Genomic DNA, 23,105 nt, shown 5'->3' on the forward strand with positions numbered 1-23,105 from the left:
GGGCCCCGGAACCTCCCCAGACGCGGTGCCGTCCGGACCAGGACCTGGACTCACAGTTCACCAAGTGGAAGCGGGTGGCAGGGACGGTGTTCAGGCAGAGGGAGCAGAAGAGGCCCAGAGGCGGAGAGAGCGGGTGCATTCAGGAGGCAGGGCACAGGGAAGGGCGGCCGGAAGGCGGAGTTCGCGGCAAGTCCGAGTGCAGGGCGTCAAGGCTAGCAAGGCATGGGGCTCCGGGCCACGAGGGGCCTCGGGTTCAAGGTCAGACAGCTGTAACGCTGTCCTGGAGACAGAGGCAGCCTCACGGGTGTTTGCGTGGCTGGAAGGGCTCCCATCAGGGAGCTGTGCCTGGGAGGAGAGACGCATCGCGGTGGCAGAAGCCCGCCTGCTTCTCAGATCTGCTTCGGGGCCTCGAACCGCTCACACCTCTTGGAGCCTGGGTCCCCATCCTGTCAAACGTTCGCAGCCCCCCCCCCCCCCCGCGCCCCTCTCCAGCCCCTGAGCAGTGGCCCAGCCGCCCCGGCATCTGGCGGAGGGGGGCGCGTGCTGGCAGAGGCCCCTCCCGGGGGAGGTGGCGAGCCTGGGTCTCACCTGCCCCTGCAGACACCTGCGAGGCCGACTGCGTGCGGAGGCGAGTGGAGCAGAGCCTGCAGGCCGCCGTCAAGACCCTGCGGAAGTCCATGAGCCGCCAGCTCTTCTCCGTGCAGGTCGCGGGCACCGAGTACGAGCTGGCCCAGCGGCCGGCCAAGGCCCCGGAGGGCCCGGGAGCGTGCGGCCCCGGCCACGCGCTGCAGGACGGCAAATGCGGTGAGTCCCTGCCTGCAGCATCATCCGGCGCACTCTGTCCTTCCAGCCCAGGTCCCAGCCCACGGGGGAGACAGACACGTCGGGAGGGGATGGGGCACAGGGAGGCCCCCCGAGGAGAAGCACTCAGACACGATGGCTGGTATTAGATAGCACCCCTCTCCGGTGCCTGGACCGTGTCCCTGTGTCCTAAGGAGGGTGGGCAGGGAGAGCGGGGCCAGCAAGGCCCCCGCCCAGGGGCAGGGAGGGTATGGGACCAGTGTGAGTGGCTAGAGGAGGCTTCCCGGAGGAGACACGTGGGAGCCGAGGGCAAAGGAGGAGCCGGGCAGAGATGCCCGTGAGGCTGAGGGCTTCCCAGGGGGCAGCTGTGCCACGAGGAGCATGTGGGCACCCGGCCACAGCAGGGGCCGGGACAGGGTGGCCAGGTCTCGTGAAAGAGGCTGGTGACCAGTGCTTCTGGTAACCAGTGCCCCAGAACTGGCGGATCAAGTCGGGGACGGCTTTTGAGCCAGCCGCAGGGGGCTAGGAGGTGAACCTAGCAAGAGTCCTTGTTCTAGCGGGGTCCATGGTTATGTGGGAGAGAAGGCAGGCAGCCAGTAGGCAAACACACCCTTAGGCCAGAAGAGCGCCTGGCCAGCCCAGGGCAGCCCTGGGCACTGTGGGATGATGCCCTGGACTGCACCAAGTGGGCACAGCCTCACCCGCCCTCAGCTGCGGGAAGGCCAAGTTAGGGGCGGTGGAGGAGGAGGGGAGACCTGGCAAGAAATGACGGGGCCTGGAAGCAGGGGCAGCAGGAGAGGCAGACGCGGGAGAGAAAAATCCAGAGCACGCTTTGAAGGGGGAGGCTGGGGAGGAAGAGGCTTCCAGGATGGCTCCTGGGGCGTGGGCCTCCCGGGCAGAAGAGCCGTGGTTCTCTGATCTGGGGAAACCTGGGGGGAGAAGGGCCGGAGGAGGTGGGGTTCCAGGTGTCCCGGCCAGCTTGAGAAGCTCGTGAGTCACCTTCGTGGAGGTGCTGACTAGCCTGGAGCCACACTCCCAGAGCAGACGGCGGCATAGACTAGGCCAGAGATGCAGGCAGGGGGAGGAGGCAGGATCCGGGCGGTGGGGGGGGGGGGGGGGGGGCAGGAGGCAGAGTGCCACCCCGCGACCCCGCGGGAGGGTGGGGGGCTGGCAGTGCTGTCAGTCATGTGCTTCTGATAACTTACTCTGAAACCGTTTCAAACTTGCAGGAATGTTACCAGACAGAACAAAGAATGTCCACATTTGCTTTGTCCAGAGTCCCCCGTTGTGGACGGCTAACAGCATTTGCTCCATGATGCTTTTGTGTGTGTGTGCGGGCGCATGTGCGTGTTTTATAAAACCATGAGTTCATACCAGCACCTCTGATTCAATACCTTGGGGTTCCTTCTAACCTTGTCTTTTTCCATGTTTCTGAATATCTTGTTCGGGTTTCGTCCCGCTTCCGTGTTTCTAAACATCTTGTTCAGGGAGACGTCCACCCCCACCCTCCTCACCTTCTCAGTCTATGTCCTTGCCTCCTCGTCCGTGTGCTTACGTGACCAGCGCCGCCAGCTTCCCCGGGCTCTCCTCAGTCCCGCATCTCTGTACCCTCAGCCCCCTGGGGCCCCGGCACTCCCCCAGCCCCTCTGCTGTGCCCCGCACGGCCTCGGGTGGCAGCTCCCATGCGGGGATGGGGAGGGGCAGGCAGAGGGGCTTCATGTGAATGAAGTGACTGAGGCGCATCCCAGAAGCTGGTGGTCCACGGGCGAGGAGTCGGGGCTGGAGGGCAGCGTGCGGAGGCCCCTTACCAGAGGGCTGAGCAGAGGGGTCTGGGAGGGCCCTAAGCAGCAGCAACCAGGAGAAGGAGTGAGACCAGAGTCCTCCCCGACGACCACCGCCTGACTCCTACCCCCTAGCCCCCGCTTCTGGGAAGGGTCTGGGTCCCAGGGACGAGAGCTGTGCCCTCTGTGGAAGGACAGAGCCTGGGCTTGGGGTGCCAGGAGATGGACAGCCAGACCCGCTGGCCCCCACTCCACACCTCAGCCTCCAGCAGTCTCTCCACTTTGCCCCCAACAGTGGCCTGTGGGCCTGGCACCTACTTCAGTGGGGAGCCCGGCCAGTGTGTGCCATGCCCGCCGGGGACCTACCAGGACGGGGTCGGCCAGCTCAGCTGCACACCGTGCCCCAGCAGCGACGGGCTGGGCCTGGCTGGTGCCCGCAACGTGTCCGAGTGCGGAGGTGAGTAGGGGCCCAGCCTCGGAGGAGGGCAGGGCGGGGGGACGGGGCACCTCCTGCCCGCCCTGAGGTTCCCAAAGCCAAGCCCCGGGGGGGACGTCAACGCAGCCGCACTTACAGAGCGCCCTGCAGACCCGCAGCGCGTGCCCGAGTGCACGGCGGTGAGCAGGCGCTGGGCTGCTCCCGGTGCTCTTCAGAACCCCCGTGCAGGTCGAAAAGGACTTTACAGTTGATCACTTGCTCACGAGGCAGCTTGTAGCGGAGGCTCCTAGTGCTTTATGGCTCACCAAACACATGAGCCCTCGTGAAGCACCCATCAGGGCCAAAATGCTTCGTAGAGTGTGGCCAGACACTGGGCAAGAACTGTGCCCTATGCAAAGAACTTCACAGTTTGCCCTGTAGTGGTTGGGAGAGCCCTTTCTCAACTTACCAACCAGTTTGGTTTGCAAAGAGCTTTTCCATTTACTACCCACACTTAACTCATCTGTGACTGGGCTCATCACCTTCCCCCCATCAGCCTCCCTTCCCAGGCCATGTGGGGATTACCCGAGAGAATGGGGGAGGAAGGGTCTCCCTTAGGGCGCCAGTAACCTCCAGCCTTCTCTGGGGACAGAAGGGATCAGACCCGAGTCCCTGCAAGCTGGCCGGCTGCCCTCTGGCCCAGCCCCTTCCAGGAGTGTGGTCTCTGCCCCAGAGAGGCCCCTGGTGGTGGTGGTGGTTTAGTGGCTAAATAGTGTCCGACTCTTGCGACCCCATGGACAGCAGGCTCCTCTCCCCATGGGATTCTCCAGGCGAGAGTACTGGAATGGGTTGCCATTTCCTTCTCCAGGGATCTTCCCAACTCAGGAATCGAACCCAGGTCTCCTGCATTGCAGACAGATTTCTTACCAACTGTGCTATGGGGAGAGGCCCCTGGGGGAGCAGCAAATTCCAGGGTCTGGGCTGAGAAAGCCCTAAGCACACGCCTTGCTCAGCGCCAGGACACACTCCACATCCTGACTCTCTGCTGGAATGTGTCGTCCCCTCCCTTTGTCCCAGCTGTGTCCTAGAGACCTCGCAGACCCCCCTGCCTCTGCTCAGACCCAGCCAGGCAGATAGACCGGGGAGCGTTGGTTCAGTTCAGTTTAGTTGCTCAGTTGTGTCCGACTCTTTGTGACCCCATGGACTGCAGCACGCCAGGCCTCCCTGTCCGTTGCCAACTCCTGGAATTTACTCAAACTCATGTACGTTGAGTCGGTGAGGCCATCCAACCATCTCATCTTCTGTCGTCCCCTTCTCCTCCCGCCTTCAATCTTTCCCAGCATCAGGGGCTTTTCCAAGGGAGCATCAGCCTTCAGCTTAGCTGCCCCTGGTCCCACATGACGACACAGCCTGGCCTGCCCCTCAGGCAGAGGCCCCTGAAATAAATGACCCCCCATCTCCACCTGTGGGGTCCACCCTTCCCAGGTCTACAGCAGGGGTGCTTCTCCTCACCCCGCAGCCCTCCCAGCGGGTAGGAGGAGAGGCACCAGGCCTGGTCAAGGCCACAGCACGTGTTCCTCCCCCTCCCCCAGCCCGGCTGCCCTCTGCCCGCTGCCCTCTGCCTTTCCCGGGCAGCTGAGGGCTGAGCGGAGGGCAGGGCCCGAGCGAGGCGCCCCTCCCCCAGCCTGAGCCGTGACCTCTGACTTCCAGGCCAGTGCTCTCCAGGGTCCTTCTCCACCGACGGCTTCAGGCCCTGCCAGGCCTGCCCCGTGGGCACCTACCAGCCTGAACCTGGGCGCACAGGCTGCTTCCCCTGCGGAGGGGGCCTGCTCACCAAGCACGAGGGCACCACCTCCTTCCAAGACTGTGAGGCCAAAGGTGAGGACTCCCCCCGCACCCCGCTCCCAACCCCTCTGCTCAGGGACAGTTTCCCTGGCGCCCCTCACTTCCTGCCGTGGCAAGCGTCCAAGGTCAGGGGAGGGGCCTGGAGCCCACAAGCAGGGGACGCTGGCGACCAGCTCTGGGCTGCCCACAGGGACGGGGACAGCAGGGGGCCAACCCACGCCCGCCTTAGAGTCTCAGACGAGCGGGTCAGGCAGGCGCAGCAGCTCCAGTCTGGAGCTCTGGGCCCCCAGCCAGCCGCCCCTCGAGGCACTGGGCTTTGCACTGCGCTGGGAGGAGGTTGGGAGGGGAGGAAGTGCAGGAGGCAGAGGGGCAGTGGGATGAGGTCAGAGGTCAGAGATCAGAGGTCTTCAGTGCTGCCACGGTCACGTCCCAACACTCCACCCCTACCCCAGGACTGGCTCTCCCAGCCCTGCCCACCCGCTGATGCCCCAACAGACTGAATCCTCCCAGCTGGCTCTCCAGACCTCAGCCCCCCACAGCTCCTGCCGGGGGTCCTGGCCTTTACTCTTGGCATCCCCCAAAAGTGTGTCTGGACCCCACTTCCTCTCCTTTCATTCTCTCTGAGCCCCCACCGGCCGGTCAGACGGTCACCCCAGAGCCCTCAGTGTGTGCTCCCAGCAGGCTGCCCACGGGATCCCTGTGTTGCTGGAGCCCCAGTCCGTTCTCAGCGGCACGGCCCCCACGGAGCGCTCTTCCTGCTCCCCCTTGGCCTGTGCCCAGGCCCGGCTCAGCCCCCATCCCGGGCCCCCAGCACTTGCTCCTGAGTCTGGGTAAACCCGTGAGCCTGCTTTCGGTAGCATCTCTTCACGGATGACGCGCTTGTCTCCAGTCCAGCCTCTCCCTGAACTCAGCTCTGCCCCCCCTGCCCACGACGGCTCCGTGCTGTGTCTAACAAGCCCCTCAGAGTCCACGAGCCCAGGCCCCCTCCGGCGCCCGGCGGGCCCCCTGCCAGGTGCTCTAGGGAACCTCGGCGTCACCGAGTCCTCTCCTCTCTCCCCCCACCCCCAGTCTGTCTGCAACGTCTGCAGCTCTAGCTGCTAAACAGACCCAGGCAGTCTCAGCTTCTAAACTGACCCAGGCCGCCGCCAGCTCCCCCGATGGCCCTGACCCACCCTGCCCAGGCCTCTGCCCCAGCCCCCGCCCAGCTCCCCCAGAGCCCGCTCCCAGTGCAGCCGCCCGGGGCATGGGGAGGCTCCAGGTGGTCTTCTCACTCAGAGGGAAGCCAGTCCTCACCGTGACCCTGACCTCTGCTCCAGCCACCCCCTCTATCAGGGCCAGCTCTGCATTCCTCAGGGCCCCACGCCAGACCCTTCACTGCCTTCGTCCCTGGCCTCCCTCCACGTGCGGCCCCAAGCATCTTCCATGTTACCTGCATGGAGGGTCAGACAGGCGCAGCCTGACTAGGGAGCTGGCCCCAGGACAGGGCTCGGTCTGCCTGGCTTGCTCAGACCCCCGTGGTCCCCAGAGCACCCTGCACGGTCGTGGAGGGGGTCCGGGAGCAGAGGGTCAGCCCGTTCAGGGCCTGGCACGGGTGGGAGGAGGTCACCCAGACCCAGAGGTGGGGAAGGGCCTTGAACTCTGCGGAGTCAGCCATGGAGGGCAGGGAGCCCCAGGGAGAACGCCCACCCCGCCTCTTTCCCCCGACAGTGCATTGCTCCCCCGGCCACCACTACAACACCACCACCCACCGCTGCATCCGCTGCCCCGTCGGCACCTACCAGCCCGAGTTCGGCCAGAACCACTGCATCACCTGTCCGGGCAACACCAGCACGGACTTCGACGGTTCCACCAACGTCACACACTGCAAAAGTGAGCGCTGCTCTTCCCGTGGGGCGGGGGCGGGGGAGCGGGGGCTGCCGGAGGGGGCTGGGGACAGGTCGAGGGGCAGGGTGAGCCGTGACGTCGCGGTGTGTCCTCAGGGAGACTGCTGACCCCTCCCTGCCCCGTCACATCCGCACAGCGTGTGGTGCGGTGCCCGGGTGTGGAGGGTGCAGCCGGCCTGGGCTCCGCCGAGCGGCGTGATTGCGCTGTTGTTCGTGGGTGCCTGTGGCTCAGCTGTGCCCAGCCAGGCCCCGCTCCAGGCTCTAGTCTGTGAGGGGAAAAGCCCTGGCCCAGCCAGGGAAGCTTGGGGGCAGCTGCCCGAGAGGACCCTGCAGCTCTGAAGGCTGCCCAGGGGCACAGACCAGAGGAGCCGAGCAACGGGAGGCAAGGTACTCGGTGTATACAGGGTCCGGGTGCGACGGGGAGACCAGCTGGCCGCGCTGTGTCTGTAAGAGGCTCTGTTCCAGCCATGAGCAGTGTGGGCAGCAGAAGCCAGTCTGCAAAGAGGCCACCCCCTGATCTCAAACCAGCACATCGTTTAGGCCTGACCCAGAAGATGCTGTCTTTAGGGGTTTCTGACTCGCTCTTCAGAGTCCTTTGGGGCCTATTTTCTGGTATTTCACCTTTTCTCCAATCAGTTTCCGGCCCTTCCAGTTTTACCCCTTCTGGGGCTGCTGGTCATGGGTGGGACAGCCTAGAGGCCCGTGAAGGAGACTTAATCCTGGGGTGGACTCTGTCCCCTGTGCCGGGGCTGCCCTTGCTGGGCACGCGGCCTCCCGGTGGACCTCAGTAGAGTCAAGGTTTTAAATGTTTAAAGGTCCTAACGTGGAAAAGCGGGGAAGTCAAGTCAGAGGGAAGTTTCTGGAATGATAAGGTGAAAATGACACATTTCCCAGAAATTAGGATGTGAGGAAATGAGTTTTAAATGAAAATATGAGAGAAAATTACGTATGTTTAATGTGTGCATGCTAAGTCGCTTCAGTTGTGTCCGACTCTTTGAGACCCCATACACTGTAGCCCACCACGCTCCTCTGTCCATGGGATTCTCCAGACAAGAATACTAGAGTGGGTTGCCATTTCCTTCTCAAAGGGATCTTCCCAACCCAGGGATTGAACCCCCATCTTCTGCAGCTCCTGCTTGGCAGGCAGATTCTTTACCACTGAGCCACCAGGGAAGTCTGTATATTTAGTGTTTACACTCAGTTTTCTTTGCCTAACTTCCTTTTATGAGGTTAAGCTAGGAAGCAGTTAGTTCATTCAAAAGTCACATTTGGCCTCTTGGCGGATGCACGGCTTAGCTAAAAAAGGAAAATAAAAAGGGAGCGTGTCTCCTGCCCGGGCTGTGTGGCCCCTCAGCCTGCCTGCTCCGTGGGGAGGGCCGCACCTGGCACCTGGGGGGCCCTCGGGATGAAGACAAGTCAGTGGAGAGAAAGGGAACGTCCAGGCACAGGTGGCCTTGGCTGAGACCTGGGAGGAGAGCAGGGGCATGGCAGGGAGCTGACAGCTCCAGGGCGCAGAGCCCACTGCCGGGGGTCGAGGGCGCCAGGCAGGGAGGCCAGGATGAGGCCCCAGCCTTGGAGCTGCAGGTGAGGCCCCCAAGGGGACCCAGGAAGGAGCGGGGCAGCCAGGACGGGGTCCCCGAGGAAGGACCAGCCCGGGGCCTGGCCGGGGGAGGAGGGCCCAGGAGGGGACAGGGCGCCTGCCAGCCCTCCCTGGGCCTCCTCGGCAGCGGAGGGCCAGCCAGCCTGACCAGGCCGCGGGCCACGGTGCCCACAGACCAGCACTGTGGCGGCGAGCTCGGTGACTACACGGGCTACATCGAGTCCCCCAACTACCCCGGCGACTACCCGGCCAACGCCGAGTGCGTGTGGCACATCTCACCGCCCCCCAAGCGCCGGATCCTCGTCGTGGTCCCCGAGATCTTCCTGCCCATCGAGGACGAGTGTGGCGACGTCCTGGTCATGAGGAAGAGCGGTACGTGCCCGTCCAGGCACTCGCGTCTGACCCCGAGGGCTGGGCTTTCCAGCACGGCAGGGAAAGGATCAGGAGAGCCTGGGGCGTGCCCTCCACCTGGGAATCGAGGATCTGCCAGACCCGGTCTGGGCACTGACCGCCAGCCACTCTCCGTCCCTGTTGTCCCCCCTACCCCGCCACACCACCACCTAGGGTGAGCCCCAGGAGCACCCCTGTCCCGCAGGGCCTTGCAGGGCCGGTGAAGGGCCAGGCTGGGCGTTTACATGGGGGCCCAGGGCCCACCCCCGCCCTCTGCAGCCGGCCGGCTCGCCACCCCGTGGGGGCTCAGGGTGAGACTTCAGGTGGCAGGCCGGCCCCTCGGTGGTGGGTGAGCAGCAGTGCGTGCCCAGAGGGCATGGCTGCAGGAAGGGCAGGGGGTCCTGAGTCCCCAGGGACTGGGTAGAACCCCCCTCCCCCTAACAGCGTGTGCCTCCGCCAGGAGCAGGGGCCCTCCCCACCGAGGTAGGACCACAGCGCCCACCGGGAGCGAGCCCCAGGTCAGAATGTTAGGGAAGGAGGAGAGGGGCACGGCGGCACCAAGATGCCTGCCCCCAGGGACCTGGGATGAGGAGCAGGAGAACGGGGGGACGGGGTGCAGAGGCCTCGGCCCCTGTGTGCTGCATGGTTCCCAGGTGCCTGCATCACCCGCTCCGGGTCGCTGACGAGCAGCAATGCCCCCCACCCCATCTCTGCATGTGAAAGAGGCGTCGAGGCCAGGACAAGCGAGGCACCTTCCCAGGCTCCTCCAGCCAGTCAGAGCCCAGTCCGGGACCATCCCCGCCCACTGCCCTCCCTGCCTCCCCGGTCCCCAGCATCTCCCCCTCCACTGTGCATCCCCAGGGCCGGGTTCTAGGGGGCCAGCCTCTCCCACCTCTCAAGAGCCTCAGGAGAGCTCCCCAGGGAGCAGGGAGGACTGGGGCACCCTTTGGCCAGCCCCAGGCACCCCAAGGGTCAGCCGGCTCACCCTTGCGCATCCGCTCACCATGCAAGGGGCTGACCCCCCCCGCCCCTGCTCCAGCTCTGTCCTGGGTGCAGGCGTGAGCCCTGTCCTTGATGAACAGGTGGCAGGGAGACAGTGACCAGCCTGTAGAAAGGGGCTGAGATACAATGTTCTCCAGATCAGAGAGGAAACATGGTGGGAGTGGAGCATCAGGAAGGCTTCCTGGAGGAGGGGGCACGGACACTGGTCTCAGAGGGACACAGGACCTGGGGTTGAGGGTGGGGAAGGGCATTTGAGACAAGGGGACACATGCGGGGACAGCAGAGCTGGAGAGTTTGGGGGCCTGGGCGCTGCAGGTGCTGCCTGGCTGCCTGCTGAGGAGGCAGGCGGGCAGGGACAGCTGAGGCTGTGGATCCGGGGCAGCTCAACCGCGACGCGTCTCCGCCCCCAGCCTCACCCACATCCATCACCACCTATGAGACCTGCCAGACCTACGAGAGGCCCATCGCCTTCACCTCCCGCTCCCGGAAGCTCTGGATCCAGTTCAAATCCAATGAAGGCAACAGCGGCAAAGGGTTCCAAGTGCCCTACGTCACCTACGACGGTGAGTGTGGCCATCCTGCCCACCCAGCCCGGCCCTGGGGACACAGACCGATCCCACATCACCGGCCTCGGGGAGCTCCAGCCGTGGGGGAGGGTGGGGTCCAGACAGACCCCACGAGAGGTACGGGTGGTGTCCGCAGGCCTCCATGGGAGGTGCTGCCCAAGCAGGGTTTGGGGGGTTGGAGGGGGTATTCTAGGGGGAGGCCGGTGTGGGTGGGGAAGACAAAGCCCACAGTGTGAGGCCCCGGGGGAGGGCAGGGGCTGACGATGAGCAGGGGGCACGCGGGCCCCTCACCCTCCTTCCTTCCTCACCTGCCTTCCTTCCCCCTCTGCGGGTTCCGGGTTCTGCAGAGGACTACCAGCAGCTGATCGAAGACATCGTCCGTGACGGACGGCTCTATGCCTCGGAGAATCACCAGGAAATTTTGAAAGTGAGTGAGCTTCTCTCTGGGAGGCAATCCTGTAATCCTGGGATGATCAGGGGCCCCTCCGCCCCCAGCCTGGACCCCAGCCCCATGCTGACATGAGGCGAAGAGAGCCGTCCCAGGAGGAGAGAAGGTGGCAGCTCGGGCCGGGCGCCAGGCTGGCCCAGCAGCCGTCCTTCTGGCCCAGGTCCTGCTGGCGTGCCTCTGGGCAGGCTCCTTACGAGCTTTCAGCCTCGCTTTCCTTGTCTGTGAAATGGGGAGCACATGACAGGGTGCTGTCTGACATCAGGAGAGTCCTCCACCGCCCTCCGCATCCTGTGCACATCCGGAGAAGCGGAGCACCCCCTAGTCATGCGGGGAGCTGTGGCCGTCCCACGGCGGGCGCTGGCCGAGTCAGGGTCTGGGTTCTCACTGCGGAGCCAGCCCCAGGGATCTACTTGGGGTCTGGGGGTCTGGCCCCAGCCCAGCCCCTGGGCGAACAACGCCTCCTGCCTGGGAGCCGAGGGTGGCGTGGAAGACCAGAGCGGGCCAGCCAGCCCCAACCCCGACTCCTGCTCCAGCTGCCGCCTCCTCCCCACTCCTGGCCCCAGGCAAGCCCTCTGAGCCCCGCCTGGAGCCTGAAAAACAGGGCGGCTCACAGAGCCTTCCCACAGGCCTGGTGCGCTCCCGAACCCCGCAGGCAGTTTGTGAGCCAAGAGGTCTGACCCGTGCTGCCGTACCCAGACAAGACCTGGGGGTCTTGGTGCACGAAGCCCCTCGTCTCCCTCCTCGGGTGCCTGTCTGTTGAGCAGGAACTGGAGGGTCCCCTGGCCTCCCCGCACCTGCCCGGTTGATAGTACCTGACTCCCCTCCTCGCCCCGGACCTCTGCCGACAGCTCCAGAACCCCAGGTGTCCCCACCCCTGAAGTCGAGGCCTTGGCCAGCACGGCCCAGCCTGGCGTAGCCGCTGCCTGCCTCCGCAGCGGCTCTCAGGCCTCTGCTCCCCACTCCCTGGCCTCGGCCTCCCAGGAACGTTCTTCCCACCCTCTGCTCAGCGCACGCCCTTCCATCCTGCTGCTCTCAGCTCGGGCGTCCTCTGGGCAGCCTGCTTGGACCTCCATAGCCAGGTCGCACTCGGAGGCGCCACGTGGTCCCCTTTTCGGCCAGCAGGCCTGCAGTTTATCACAGTCTTGTCCTGTTTTTGCCGGTTCCCCCCAACTCCCCGCAGGGGGACGGAGCTGCAGGGCTTCCCGCTCAGCCCTGTGTCTCTGGCATCTGGCGCTGCACCCAGCATGTGGGAGGAGCCCCACCAGTGTTTCCTGGGGTGTGGGTGCATGTGTGCACGTGGGAGTGTGTGTGTGTGCGTGCACACCCACATACTGGGACGAGCCACACCCCAAGACGGCCAGTGGAGACAACGAGCACGTGGGCCAGGAAGTACGCGGTGCAGTGGCTGCCGGTCACTGAGCACGTCCTACCAAGCCTGGGGGCCCTGGGGGGCCACAGCCAGCCTCAGGCCCACCCTGAGGGTTCTCCTCCAAGCTGGCATCGCCCCACTTTACAGATGGCCACCTGGGCTGGGACAGGGGCCCCCCTGGTGAGTGACAGCGCCTGAGTGCAGGCCACCTGGACCCTCCAGCAGACCTGTGCTGAGCGCCCCCGGGCGGGGCTACTGGCTCTCAGGACTGCACTTCTCACCCTGAGACAGGAATCATCACCCCTCATGGATGAAAAGGGCATCCTTAGAGCAGCAGGGCATCCCCAGGGTTGAGGAGCTCGGGGAGATGGTGGGGGGACTGTAGGGGGCGATGTCGGGGGGACTGTAGGAGGAGACAGTGGGGGACTGTAGGGGAGACAGTGGGGGACTGTAGGGGGCGACGTCGGGGGGACTGTAGGCAGTGACAGTGGGGGACTGTAGGGGGAGACAGTGGGGGACTGTAGGGGGCGATGTCGGGGGGACTCTAGGGGGAGATGGTGGGGGGACTGTAGGGGGCAACGCTGGGGGGACTGTAAGGGGCAACGTTAGGGGGACTGTAGGAGGAGACAGTGGGGGACTGTAGGGGAGACAGTGGGGGACTGTAGGGGGCGACTTCGGGGGGACTGTAGGCAGTGACAGTGGGGGACTGTAGGGGGAGACAGTGGGGGACTGTAGGGGGCGATGTCGGGGGGACTCTACGGGGAGATGGTGGGGGGACTGTAGGGGGCAACGCTGGGGGGACTGTAAGGGGCGACGTTAGGGGGACTGTAGGAGGAGACAGTGGGGGACTGTAGGGGGCGATGTTGGGGGGGACTGTAGGGGGAGATGGTGGGGGGTCGGTTCACCTCCAAAGCCTCACTCTCCACTCCACATGCTCTCGTTTTCAGCACAGTTGGTTTGTCTTGTTTTGTTTTTGCAGCATACCCTTTTAAGATAAAATGTCAGTGGAACTCCAAGAGTTAGAGCCAGGAGACTTTTAAAAAACCAGTCAGGCTGTTAAAACTGCATCACTCTGCATGGCAGAGCCTGTAGGGCCCTGAAACCCACCAGCCAGCCCAGCTGTGTCCCTGCGGACACCCCCAGGCCCCTTCAGGGCCCCGGGCATTGCAGAGGCGAGTGGCCAGAGGCCCCCCCAACCCAGCCTGTCCCCAGACCCCTCACACCAGGCCTCGCCGTGTCTTGCAGGACAAGAAGCTGATCAAGGCCCTCTTCGACGTGTTGGCACACCCCCAGAACTACTTCAAGTACACAGCCCAGGAGTCCAAGGAGATGTTTCCTCGCTCCTTCATCAAACTGCTGCGCTCCAAGGTGTCCCGCTTCCTGCGGCCCTACAAGTAACGCGGGGACGGCGGCCCTGCTTGGGTGCCGGCTGCCCGGGGAGGAGAGAGCCCTTCCACAGTCGAAGCCGAAGGCGGATCCGCGGGCCCCCCACACTGCTTGGGAACCGCCGACCAGCCCGTGGATGGCGAGACCACGTCCAGGCCAAGACCCCAGCCCAGCTGCCCTCCTCCGACGCCGCCCCGGTGGGAGAACGTTGCTCAAGGCAGCCTTTCTGGCTCCCTCCCTCGCTCTGCCTGTTCCGGTCCAGAACTCTGAGCGCGCCTGCTGCTCCCCGGCCGGTCCCAGGGGACGCCCGCCGGGCCGGGACCTTGGCCACCAGCTGGGCAGCACGTGTGCCCTCTGCCTGGGGGAGGGAGGGGCTGTGGCTGCCATGTCTCAGGGAGGTGCTCAGAGGCGGAACCCGGGACGGGAGGCCAGGCCGTGGAAGGAGGGGTGCGTGAAGGCTCGGCTGGGGGCTCCGATAAGCCGGGCTCGGTGCCTGCAGAGCGTCACACCCGCAGGCATGTCTGGGTCACAGGGCCCAGGCCCCAAGTGAGTGTGTTGTCGGGGTCTCAGGATTCTCTGATGGGACTGGACAGAGGAGCTAGGAGGGGAGAGTGTGGATTGGTGCCTCCCCAGGACAGAGCATCTGACTGAGCACTATGTGTGTGTAAATATAAATACAAAGATATATATACTTCTATCTGCGGGCGCGGAGGGAACTGCTCTCCAGTAACGCTAAGTACGCATCACCACCCCTTCTCCCGTGAACCAGCGTGAGCCCAGCTGTCACCGACGCCCCCGACCGAGGAAACGGCTTCTCCAGGCACTCGCCCCCTCCGTTTACAGAGGCCGGGAGCCCGTGGGACTGAGGAGGTGGCCGGCTGGCCCCGGACACACTTTGGAGGACAGACGCTGGGGGTCTGGGGTGCCACCCTCGATTGGAAAGTTGTGTCCTCCTTGGACCCTTCCTGGGGGGGCGCAGGGCCCAGCGGTAAACTTGGGAAGGGGCCTGCGTCTGACCTGAGGCCGTGCCTGCAGAGTCCATGCTGAGCCCGCCGGCCAATGGGAGGCAAGGCTTCACCCCCACCCGCCGTGAGCGCAGGCCGTGCTGAGCGCCTCCAGGCAGGCACGCGGGCACCGGGAGGGGTGGGCGCGGCCCCCAGGTGGAGGCCGCCAGCCGACAGGGGCCTGGTCTTCTTCCTTCTCCGCTCGGGGGCCTCGCTCTCCCCGTCTCTCTTTGAAAGAAGGACGGTCTGGAGTGTGAGCGGGCTGACCACAGCCCGCTCAGCCAGCGCGTGGGATGGGGCTAGCGAGGACCGCCAGCAGGCCGAGGCGTGGGACACGCAGGTCCAGGGCCCCAGAGCTTCAGGCTTCCAGATGTCAGCATCCCAGGAGCAGGAGGGAGACCTAACACGAACTCCCATCACCCGTCCCCCACGACCTCCAGGTGGTTTCCTCCTCGCCCAGGCCCACGCGCACTGCCAGGGCCGAGCCCAGCTTGAGGCGCCGAGGGTGAATCCTGGGGGCGGGTGTGTGAGGCCTCAGGGGGCCGGGGCCGGGTGACCGGGGTGGTCACAGCCAGGTTTACGATCCACCCGGGGCTGGGCGCTCAGGAATCACTGTCGTTACTGCATCCTCAGTGGCCGGTCCCCAGCCTGACCAGAGCTGCCACCAGTGCCTCCTCAGCCAAACTCCAGCCGAGCGGGGAGGGGCGGCACCTGGTCAGCAGGTCAGTGTCTCCTGGGGAGCCCCGTCCAGGCCACGCCACCACCCACCCGCCTGTCCTGGGCATGGTCCTTGAAGGCCAGCCCTAGTTTGCAGAGAGAGCCCTGTCCTCCACAGCAAGCCATCGTCCTCCCCCGGAATTAGACGAGCATCCTCCAAAATGAACCCCCAGAACAGCCACCTAGGGGAGGGCGCTGGGAAGGGTTATTTTTGCGGGTTTTTTTTTCAATCCTCTCTGGATTGTTTTTGATCCAAAGAGGACCCAGAAAGAGCTCTCCTCTCTGGAGCTCTTTCTGCTGCTCCTCTGGGTGGTTCTTGGCAGTTGCCACCTGCACACCCACTAACCTACCCACCCTGTCACTGGGAGCCCCCCACCTCCATCCACCCTCACCACGCCACTGCGGTCAGACCCTGCCTCCGTCCCCCAGGCAGGACAGGACAGGAACCCCGACTGACCATCTCGAGTGCCACAGGGCCAGCAGTCCAAACTGACCAGCCACCCGCAGTCACCATCCAGCCCTCCCTGCCCAGTAAAACCGCCTCCCACACCATCAGGGGACTTGGAAGTCCTGGGGCAGGGGAGGGTGGGGTCTGTCCCGAATGTCACGTCAGCCCTCAGTCCCAGAATGAGGAACCTGGGGGTCCCACCTGTGAAACGTAGAGCTGTCGCCACTCCTCGGGGCCTGGTGGTCCCAGGGGAGTCTCTCCAGACCATACAGTTTGTTTCTCCACCTTGCCACGTTGTGGACGCAGGTGGTACATTGGCTGATCCAGGATGGCCGTCCCACCTGGCTCCAGGTGGAGGTGGAGAGGAAAGGGAGGCAGAGAAGGCCTGGCCCAGGTAGCCAGGTTCCACACGGGGTTCTGAAGGAGGGCAGGAGACCTGGACAGGGGTGCAGGAGTCCTGAGCTTCCCTGGGCTGAGCCAGAGGAGCAGAGCCCGCTCCTGGACGGGAGCTTGGCCTTGAGCAGCCGCAGAGCCCCAGCCCAGCCAGGGCCCGCCCTGCCCGCCTCGCACAGACCATCATTAAACTCTACGGAGAGGAGCCAAGTGACATATTTCTGGAAGCGGAAGTCTGCCCGGCTGGCTGGGACTGGAAGCAGGTGCCAAGGCCTGTGGTGGTTCCGATGAGCTTGGTTCTGACCCAGTGGGGCTGGGGCCACCAGGGCAGCTCTGCAGAGATGCGGTGGAGACCTCGAGGGACCCCCACCAGGCGGGCCAGGCACCTCCTGGCTCGCCGCTTCCATGGAAACGCACCGAGCAGGGGGAAGGAATCTGCTCAGGTCTAGTGGCCAAGGCGGAGGCGCCAGGGAGTGAGGGCGCCCACCTGCTTCCCTGGAGTTAGGCCCATTTCCCCCAACGCTCTGTTAGCCCCGCCAGAGCCTCCAGCTGCCTCGCGGTGGTGCCGCCTGCCCCCTCCCACCAGGCTCTCCTTTAGCCTCAGACAGCAAGTCGCAGCTGCCAGGAGCACGGGCCTGCTTCCTCAACCTCTCCCAGCTCCTCCTCGCCTCAAGGAGACCTTGAGGACCGAGGTGGTGGCCTCAGGCAGCTTTCCCTCCTGCCACCGTGGGTTTGGGACACGCAGATACAGTAGAACTGAGACCCCGGGCCGAGAAGCTTCCAGGCAGGGACGGCCGGCAGAGACCCTCTTCCCCACACCGCCCAGAAACCCGTGTTTCCCACCCTCATTCCCCCAGAGTTACAGGCAGAGTCACCCATTTTCCCCAAGAGGAGGCCCCCCCAGCTGCTGGAGCAGGCGCCTAAGTGCCATTCGGGGGCCTGAATAATCCTTCCAGCACCTCCACCACCACCCCCGCTGAAAAATAAGAGACTGAACTCAGTCGGGTCATTCAGCAAACGTGTGCTGAGCACCTCCCATGTGCCAGGCTCCTAGAGAGACCGAGACCCCCCAGCCCAGGAGCTGGCAGGTGCCCCCTGGAAGGCCCTCTGGTCACACAGAGGAAGGAGATGGAGGCCTGGGTGGCAGAGCCCAGCACCACCGTCGGGAGAAAGCCAGCCCTCCCTCCTCGCCTCCCAGGACCCCAGGTGGGGGTGGAGGGGCAGAGCAGGAAGAATCTACTGTACAGTTTCGAGAAAGACACCCTGACGGAGACACTGCAGCCAGCCGGGCCTCACGGAGCGGCCACCCCTCTCCACCCACAGAGAGAGAAGCGCCCGGGCCGACACGCCCAGGACCCCCATCTCCTCCCCGGCGCCTCGCCCACTGCCTAGCTGGGCGCCTGGCACAGTCAGTGCCCTTCTCAGCACCCAGGGGGCCGCGGCTGTGCCTGCCTCCTCCCCTCCCTGCCCGGGAGCTCAGCTGGACTGGTCAACCACATCCGGGACCAAGGCCCCTCTTCCTCTCCAGAGATACACGTGGGGGCAGCCACAGCCCCGAACCGATGTCCTTCAGGCCAGAGCGGAAAGATTCGATGTTTGAGACACTGCCCGTCACCCAAGGAGAGCCAGGGCGAGAGCTCCTACCACCCACGGCCGCCCCCCGACCCTGCCCACCGCCCGCCCTTCCTGAGCACTGGCCATGTGCCAGCTACAGGCACACCCGGAGCTGCGGTCACCACCGGGCCAGCCGGCCTGGCTCTGCGCAGGGGACACCAGGAGCACCCAGGCAACATGGTCGTGCGTGGCCTCACTCCTTCTCCCCATGCTCTGCTCAGGAACAAGGGCCGAAAGCACATGCGGACAGAGATGGGCCTCTGCCCTCTCCCCCTGGGGGGACAGGGAGGCTCAGACTGAGGGGCTCTGGGTGCCTTCATCCGACACCCGCACGCAGCCCTGGAAGACACCCAGCGCCCCTCCGGCCCCGCCCCGCTGCCAAGGCTCTGGGTGTCCCGAGAGCATGGAGGAAAAGGAGGACAAGAAAGCTGGCTGACGCCAAGTGTTTTGTTTTGCAGTCCAGAGGCCACAAAGATCTGCAGGGAAACTTCTTATTCCACTGAGGTCAAAGCCGTAACACAGTCTGGGCAGCCCCAGCCCTTGTTCCTGTAGAGACAGGATGGCTGAGCACCGCTGGCAGCCGGTGGAGCGGGGCGGGGGGATGGGGGACGGACGGGGAGCCCACCCCTGTGCGCACAGCCTTTGGCGTGGGCGTCCACGAAGGTGCCGGCTATACCGTCCCGGGAGCTGCCCGAAAGAGTGACAGATAGCATCATAACCGCCTTTTTCTTTTAGCTGCCTCAGATATTCAACGTTTTGTTTTCGCCATCATGCTCATACATATGCATGTAATGAAACATTTGTGAAAAATCACTTTCATAATAAACAAGAAATGAACTGAGATGCTGCCCCTTTCTCTCAGTCATTGGTGGCCATGACGACGGGGCGGGAAGAGGTAACTGGAATTAGGAGAGCTGCGCGTGGAGGGCACCCGAAGTTAGAGGCCAGGTCCCTTAGCGAGCCCCCCGAGAGTACAGCTGCACGCAGATCCCACTTCTCATGACCAGTGTCTACACGGGGGGGTCACAGTCAGTGGGCAATAAGGGATCTGGGACCCTGGAAGTCAGATGCACATTGTTCTGGGTGTGTGTGTGTGTGCACGTGTGAGCACACATGTGGACACACTTCTCTGGGAACACAGCTCATGGCTTTCATCAGATTCTCCAAGACATCTAGAACCACTAAAAAGCTGATAACCGCTGTCCTCCTCAGTAATGTGGAGAACTGTTCAGTACCACGCGTTCAAGGGGAGAAAAAACAATTTTAAAAATGGCATTAACATCCCAAAGAAAAGAAAGGAAAGTGAAGTCACTCAGTTGTGTCCGATTCTTTGTGACCACGTGGACTGTAGCCCACCAGGCTCCTCCATCCGTGGGATTCTCCAGGCAAGAATACTGGAGTGGGTTGCCATTTCCTTCTCCAGGGGATCTTCCCAACCCAGGGATCAAACATTTCAGGTCTCCCTCATTGTGGGTAGACACTTTTCCACCTGAGCCACCAGGGAAGCCCAAATCACACAGTAAACACCAGATTTTTTCCTGGTTTAACAAAGTGATTTGAAAGTCTAAGGAAGGACTTTGCTGCTGGTCCAGTGGTTGGGGAGCCACCTGCCAAGGCAAGGGACGCAAGTTCAGTCCCTAGCCCGGGGAGATAGCACATGCCGCGGAGCGGCCCAGCCCGTGAGCCACAACTACAGAGCCTGCGCTCTAGAGCCTGCGCTCCTCAACAACCACTGCAGTAAGAAGCCCACACACCACCACGAAAAAAAGCTCCCACTCTCCACAACTAGAGAAAGCCCAAGCGTAGCAGTGAAGACCCAGAGTAGCCAAAATAATAAATTTTTTTTTTAATGTCAGAAAAATTCTGGGAATGTACACAAAAGATTTGAAAGCAGGGTTTCAAATCAGTACACCCATGTACATAGCAGCATTATTCATGACAGTGAAGAAATGTTAGCAACCCAAGTGTCCCTCAGTGGATGAATAAACAAGTCGTGGTCTATCCATGTAACTGAGTAGGATTCAGCCTTAAAAAGGAGTGGCGTTCTGGGGCTTGCTTGGAGGTCCAGTGGCTAAGAATCAGAATGCAGGGAACAGAGGTTCAATCCCTGGTAAGGACACTAAGATCCCATGTGCCATTGAGTGACTCAGCCCGAACCACAGCTGTTGAGCCCACCAGCCGCAACTAGAGAGTCCATGTGCTTCCACCAAAGATCCCACGTGATGCAACCGAGATCCAGCATGCTGTAACTAAGACTCAACACAACCAAATAAGTGTTTTCTTTTTTTTTTATAAAGGAGTGACATTCTGATACCTGCTACAACAAGGAGGAACCTGAGAAACATGATGCAGAGTGAAACAAACCAGTTACAAAAGGACCAACACTTTATGATTCCACTCAGAAGTCCCTGGAGGAGTCAAACCCACAGATACAGAGAGTAGACTGGTGGTCACCAGGGGCTGGGGGTGAGGGAGAAATGGGGAGTTGGTGTCTAATGGGTTCCGTGCTTCAGTGTGGGAAGAGGAAAAAGTTCTGGAGATGGAAGATGGTGATGGTTACAGGAGAATATGAATGCCGTTAATGCCTCTTGGCTGTACTTTTTTTTTTTTGGTCATGCTGCGTGGCATGTGGGATCTTAGTTCCCTGACCAGGAATCGAACCCACACCCCTTGCATTGGAAGAGCAGAGTTTTAACCACTGGATACCAGAGAAGTCCCTGCATTTTGTAAAATAGTTTGAATAGTAAACATTGTATTATGCATCTTTTACTTTTTTTTTAAGGGGAAAACAATGATGGAATCCTGTGAGCACACAACACACTTGGCATTTCTGCCAAAGCTCCCATGAAGACCAGCTCAACAGATAAGGCCTCTTCAGACTGGAAATGAGCTGAGAAGTGGGGCACCCCAGCTCACAAATGTGAGAGGAACATGGCAGTGAGCGTGGACTTACTTATTCCCCAAATCCCAAATCCAAGGTGAATCTCAAGATTCTACGAGAGCAGGAGCTGGCTCTGGCCTGTTGGAGCAGTCTGAGTGTGGGCTGGGAAAGAATTTCCAGACACAGAGCATTTCAGAAGGGAGTGAGTTTGTTAAGAACAAAGAGCAGAGATAAAGCAGCACTGCAAGCGCAGCAGGCTGACCTTCTGACAGGCGAGGGAGCGTAGACAGTTTTTGTGACTTAATAGCCAATTTTTACAGCCTAAAGACAAAGGAAATTCCTGCTGGAAGGGTGGCATTAAGCGATTGGTTAGGGTGCCATAGGGTGTTTACCGGAGTGGGCATCTTTGCTTAATTGGGAGAAAGGGGGCTTGTTAGTGATTATCCAGGGGGCTTTTGGCAAAGTTACAAAGGGGCTCAGTCAGTTTCAGAGGTGACCTTGGTTCTGGGCTCTGCTTCTGAGGCCTTGGTGCAAGGCCTCCCACCTGTGGCCTTGGGTAGGACTCAACACGGCCTTACTCTGTGAGGTGACGAGACAGGAGGAGAGGTCAGCGCCATATCAGTGTGGGAACTGGCCTGGTCCACGTTACACTGCTCTGGACACTCTCCAAACTCTGAGGGAGCATCTCAGCATATAATGTGTACATGCCATCTGTTGCTTTTCTTTCCATTTTAGAATTAAGAAATTAAATATTTATTTGCATAAACGAAATTCACACTTTAAAGCAGTTGTTCTTAATAAGCAAGCTTCTGGGAGAGTCATTATAAATAAGGTTTTGCCAAGAGATTGAAATGTTAGATACCAAAGGGAATTCCCTGGTGTTTCAGTGGTCAGGACACTGCGATTTCATGGCCAACCAGTGCTGGTTCGATTCATGGTTGGGGAACTAAGACCCCCTCAAGCCGCAACAGCACAACCAAAGTAAAAAATAAAAAATGTAGAGGGTGAAAACATATCCAAACAAAACACCATAACACAGAGCAGAAAAGAATATCCCACAAGATCACAGCTCCATACTTCTAATCTCCAAAACAAATCTAAGCAATACATTGTTTAATTAAATATACAATCAGATGTAATAAAAGAATTTTTTAATATTTAATTTTTATTTATTTATTTGGCCACACCAGCTCTCAGTTGCCGTATGTGGCATCTAGTTCCCTTGATAAGGGAACAAACCTAGACGTGGATTGGGAGCACAGAGTCTTAGCCACTGGACCACTAGAAAAGTCCCATGAAAGAACTTTTTAAAGCCTGGAAACAATAAACATCGAATCGAGTACAGTGACCTCCCTTGCGGTAGAGGAAGGTACAGCTGTGCCATCGCTGAGTCACTCACACAGGGCTCCAGCTATAACTGTGTATGCATTAAACATTTAAAAAGATAACAAAGGCAGAGGCATGGTCCCAGCACATTTCCTTAGGAAGACGCCGTTGGGAGACCAGTCCACAGTCTCTTGATCAGTGGTTAGAGCAACGGTCCAAGTAACTCCTCTAACATGGAGGCAGATAACTGCCTCTTTGGTTGAGAACAGACTCCACGGTGTAGGAAAAACACATTTTCTATGAGCACCCTCAGCACAGCTCCTAGCAGGAGAAGCTTTCAGGGACCAAAAGTCACCTTGCATTTGTGACTTCCAACTTTCAGGATGAAAGCTATTTTTTCAATTCTTCCCTCTCCATCTTCTTCCCCTCTGTCTTCTTTACCCTGAGGTGGGGGAGAGGTGAAGGAAACAGAGACGTGACTTTCTGTTGATTAAATTGCCTATTCATTTATTTGTCTTTCTCTGCCTGACTTACTTCACTCAATATGACAATCTCTAGGTTTATCTATGTTGCTGCAAATGGCATTATTTCATTCTTTTTATGGCTGAGAATATTCCATTGTATATAAGTACCATATCTTCTTTATCCACTCCTCTGTCCAGAGACATTTAGATTGTTTCCTTGTCTTGCCTACTGTAAATAGTGCCATAAAGAACATTGGAGTGCATGTATATTTTTGAATTATGGTTTTCCCCAGATATATAAGCCTAGGATCACTTATATGTGGAATCTAAAAAAAAAAAAAAAAAATGATACAAATGAACTTGTTTACAACAAAACAGAAATAGAGTCACAGACATAGAAGACAAGCTTACTGTTACCAAGGGGGAAAGCCAGGGTGGAGGGATAAATTGGGAGACTGAGACTGATGTACACATACTACTGTCTATAAAATAGATAATGGGGACCTACTGCATAGCCCAGGGAAGTCAACTCAACACTCTGGTATGACCTATAGGGGCAAAGAATCGGAAAGAGTGGATATGCTGCTGCTGCTGCTAAGTCACTTCAGTTGTGTCCGACTCTGTGCGACCCCATAGACGGCAGCCCACCAGGCTCCTCCATCCCCGGGATTCTCCAGGCAAGAACACTGGAGTGAGTTGCCATTTCCTTCTCCAATGCATGAAAGTGAAAAGTGAAAGTGAAGCCGCTCAGTTGTGTCGGACTCTTTGCGAC

The 23,105-nt window shown here is 60.8% G+C and overlaps 1 protein-coding gene across 2 annotated transcripts in view; it reads left to right on the forward strand.

Moving 5' to 3' along the window:
• The window catches only part of SCUBE1 (signal peptide, CUB domain and EGF like domain containing 1), a 129,622-nt gene extending 115,439 nt beyond the window's left edge, over positions 1-14,183 (forward strand). For both annotated transcript variants that reach the window (XM_061124369.1, XM_061124370.1), the window contains 8 exons: positions 601-804; positions 2,878-3,039; positions 4,708-4,875; positions 6,550-6,711; positions 8,500-8,697; positions 10,128-10,280; positions 10,631-10,710; positions 13,346-14,183. In XM_061124369.1, coding sequence (XP_060980352.1) covers positions 601-804; positions 2,878-3,039; positions 4,708-4,875; positions 6,550-6,711; positions 8,500-8,697; positions 10,128-10,280; positions 10,631-10,710; positions 13,346-13,498 — 1,280 coding nt within the window. In that variant the 3' untranslated portion in view covers positions 13,499-14,183. The remainder of the gene's footprint in view (positions 1-600; positions 805-2,877; positions 3,040-4,707; positions 4,876-6,549; positions 6,712-8,499; positions 8,698-10,127; positions 10,281-10,630; positions 10,711-13,345) is intronic.
• The last annotated feature ends 8,922 nt before the right edge of the window (positions 14,184-23,105 follow it).

Source organism: Dama dama, chromosome 22 (genome assembly GCF_033118175.1).
Source record: "Dama dama isolate Ldn47 chromosome 22, ASM3311817v1, whole genome shotgun sequence".
Taxonomy (NCBI): Eukaryota; Metazoa; Chordata; class Mammalia; order Artiodactyla; family Cervidae; genus Dama; species Dama dama.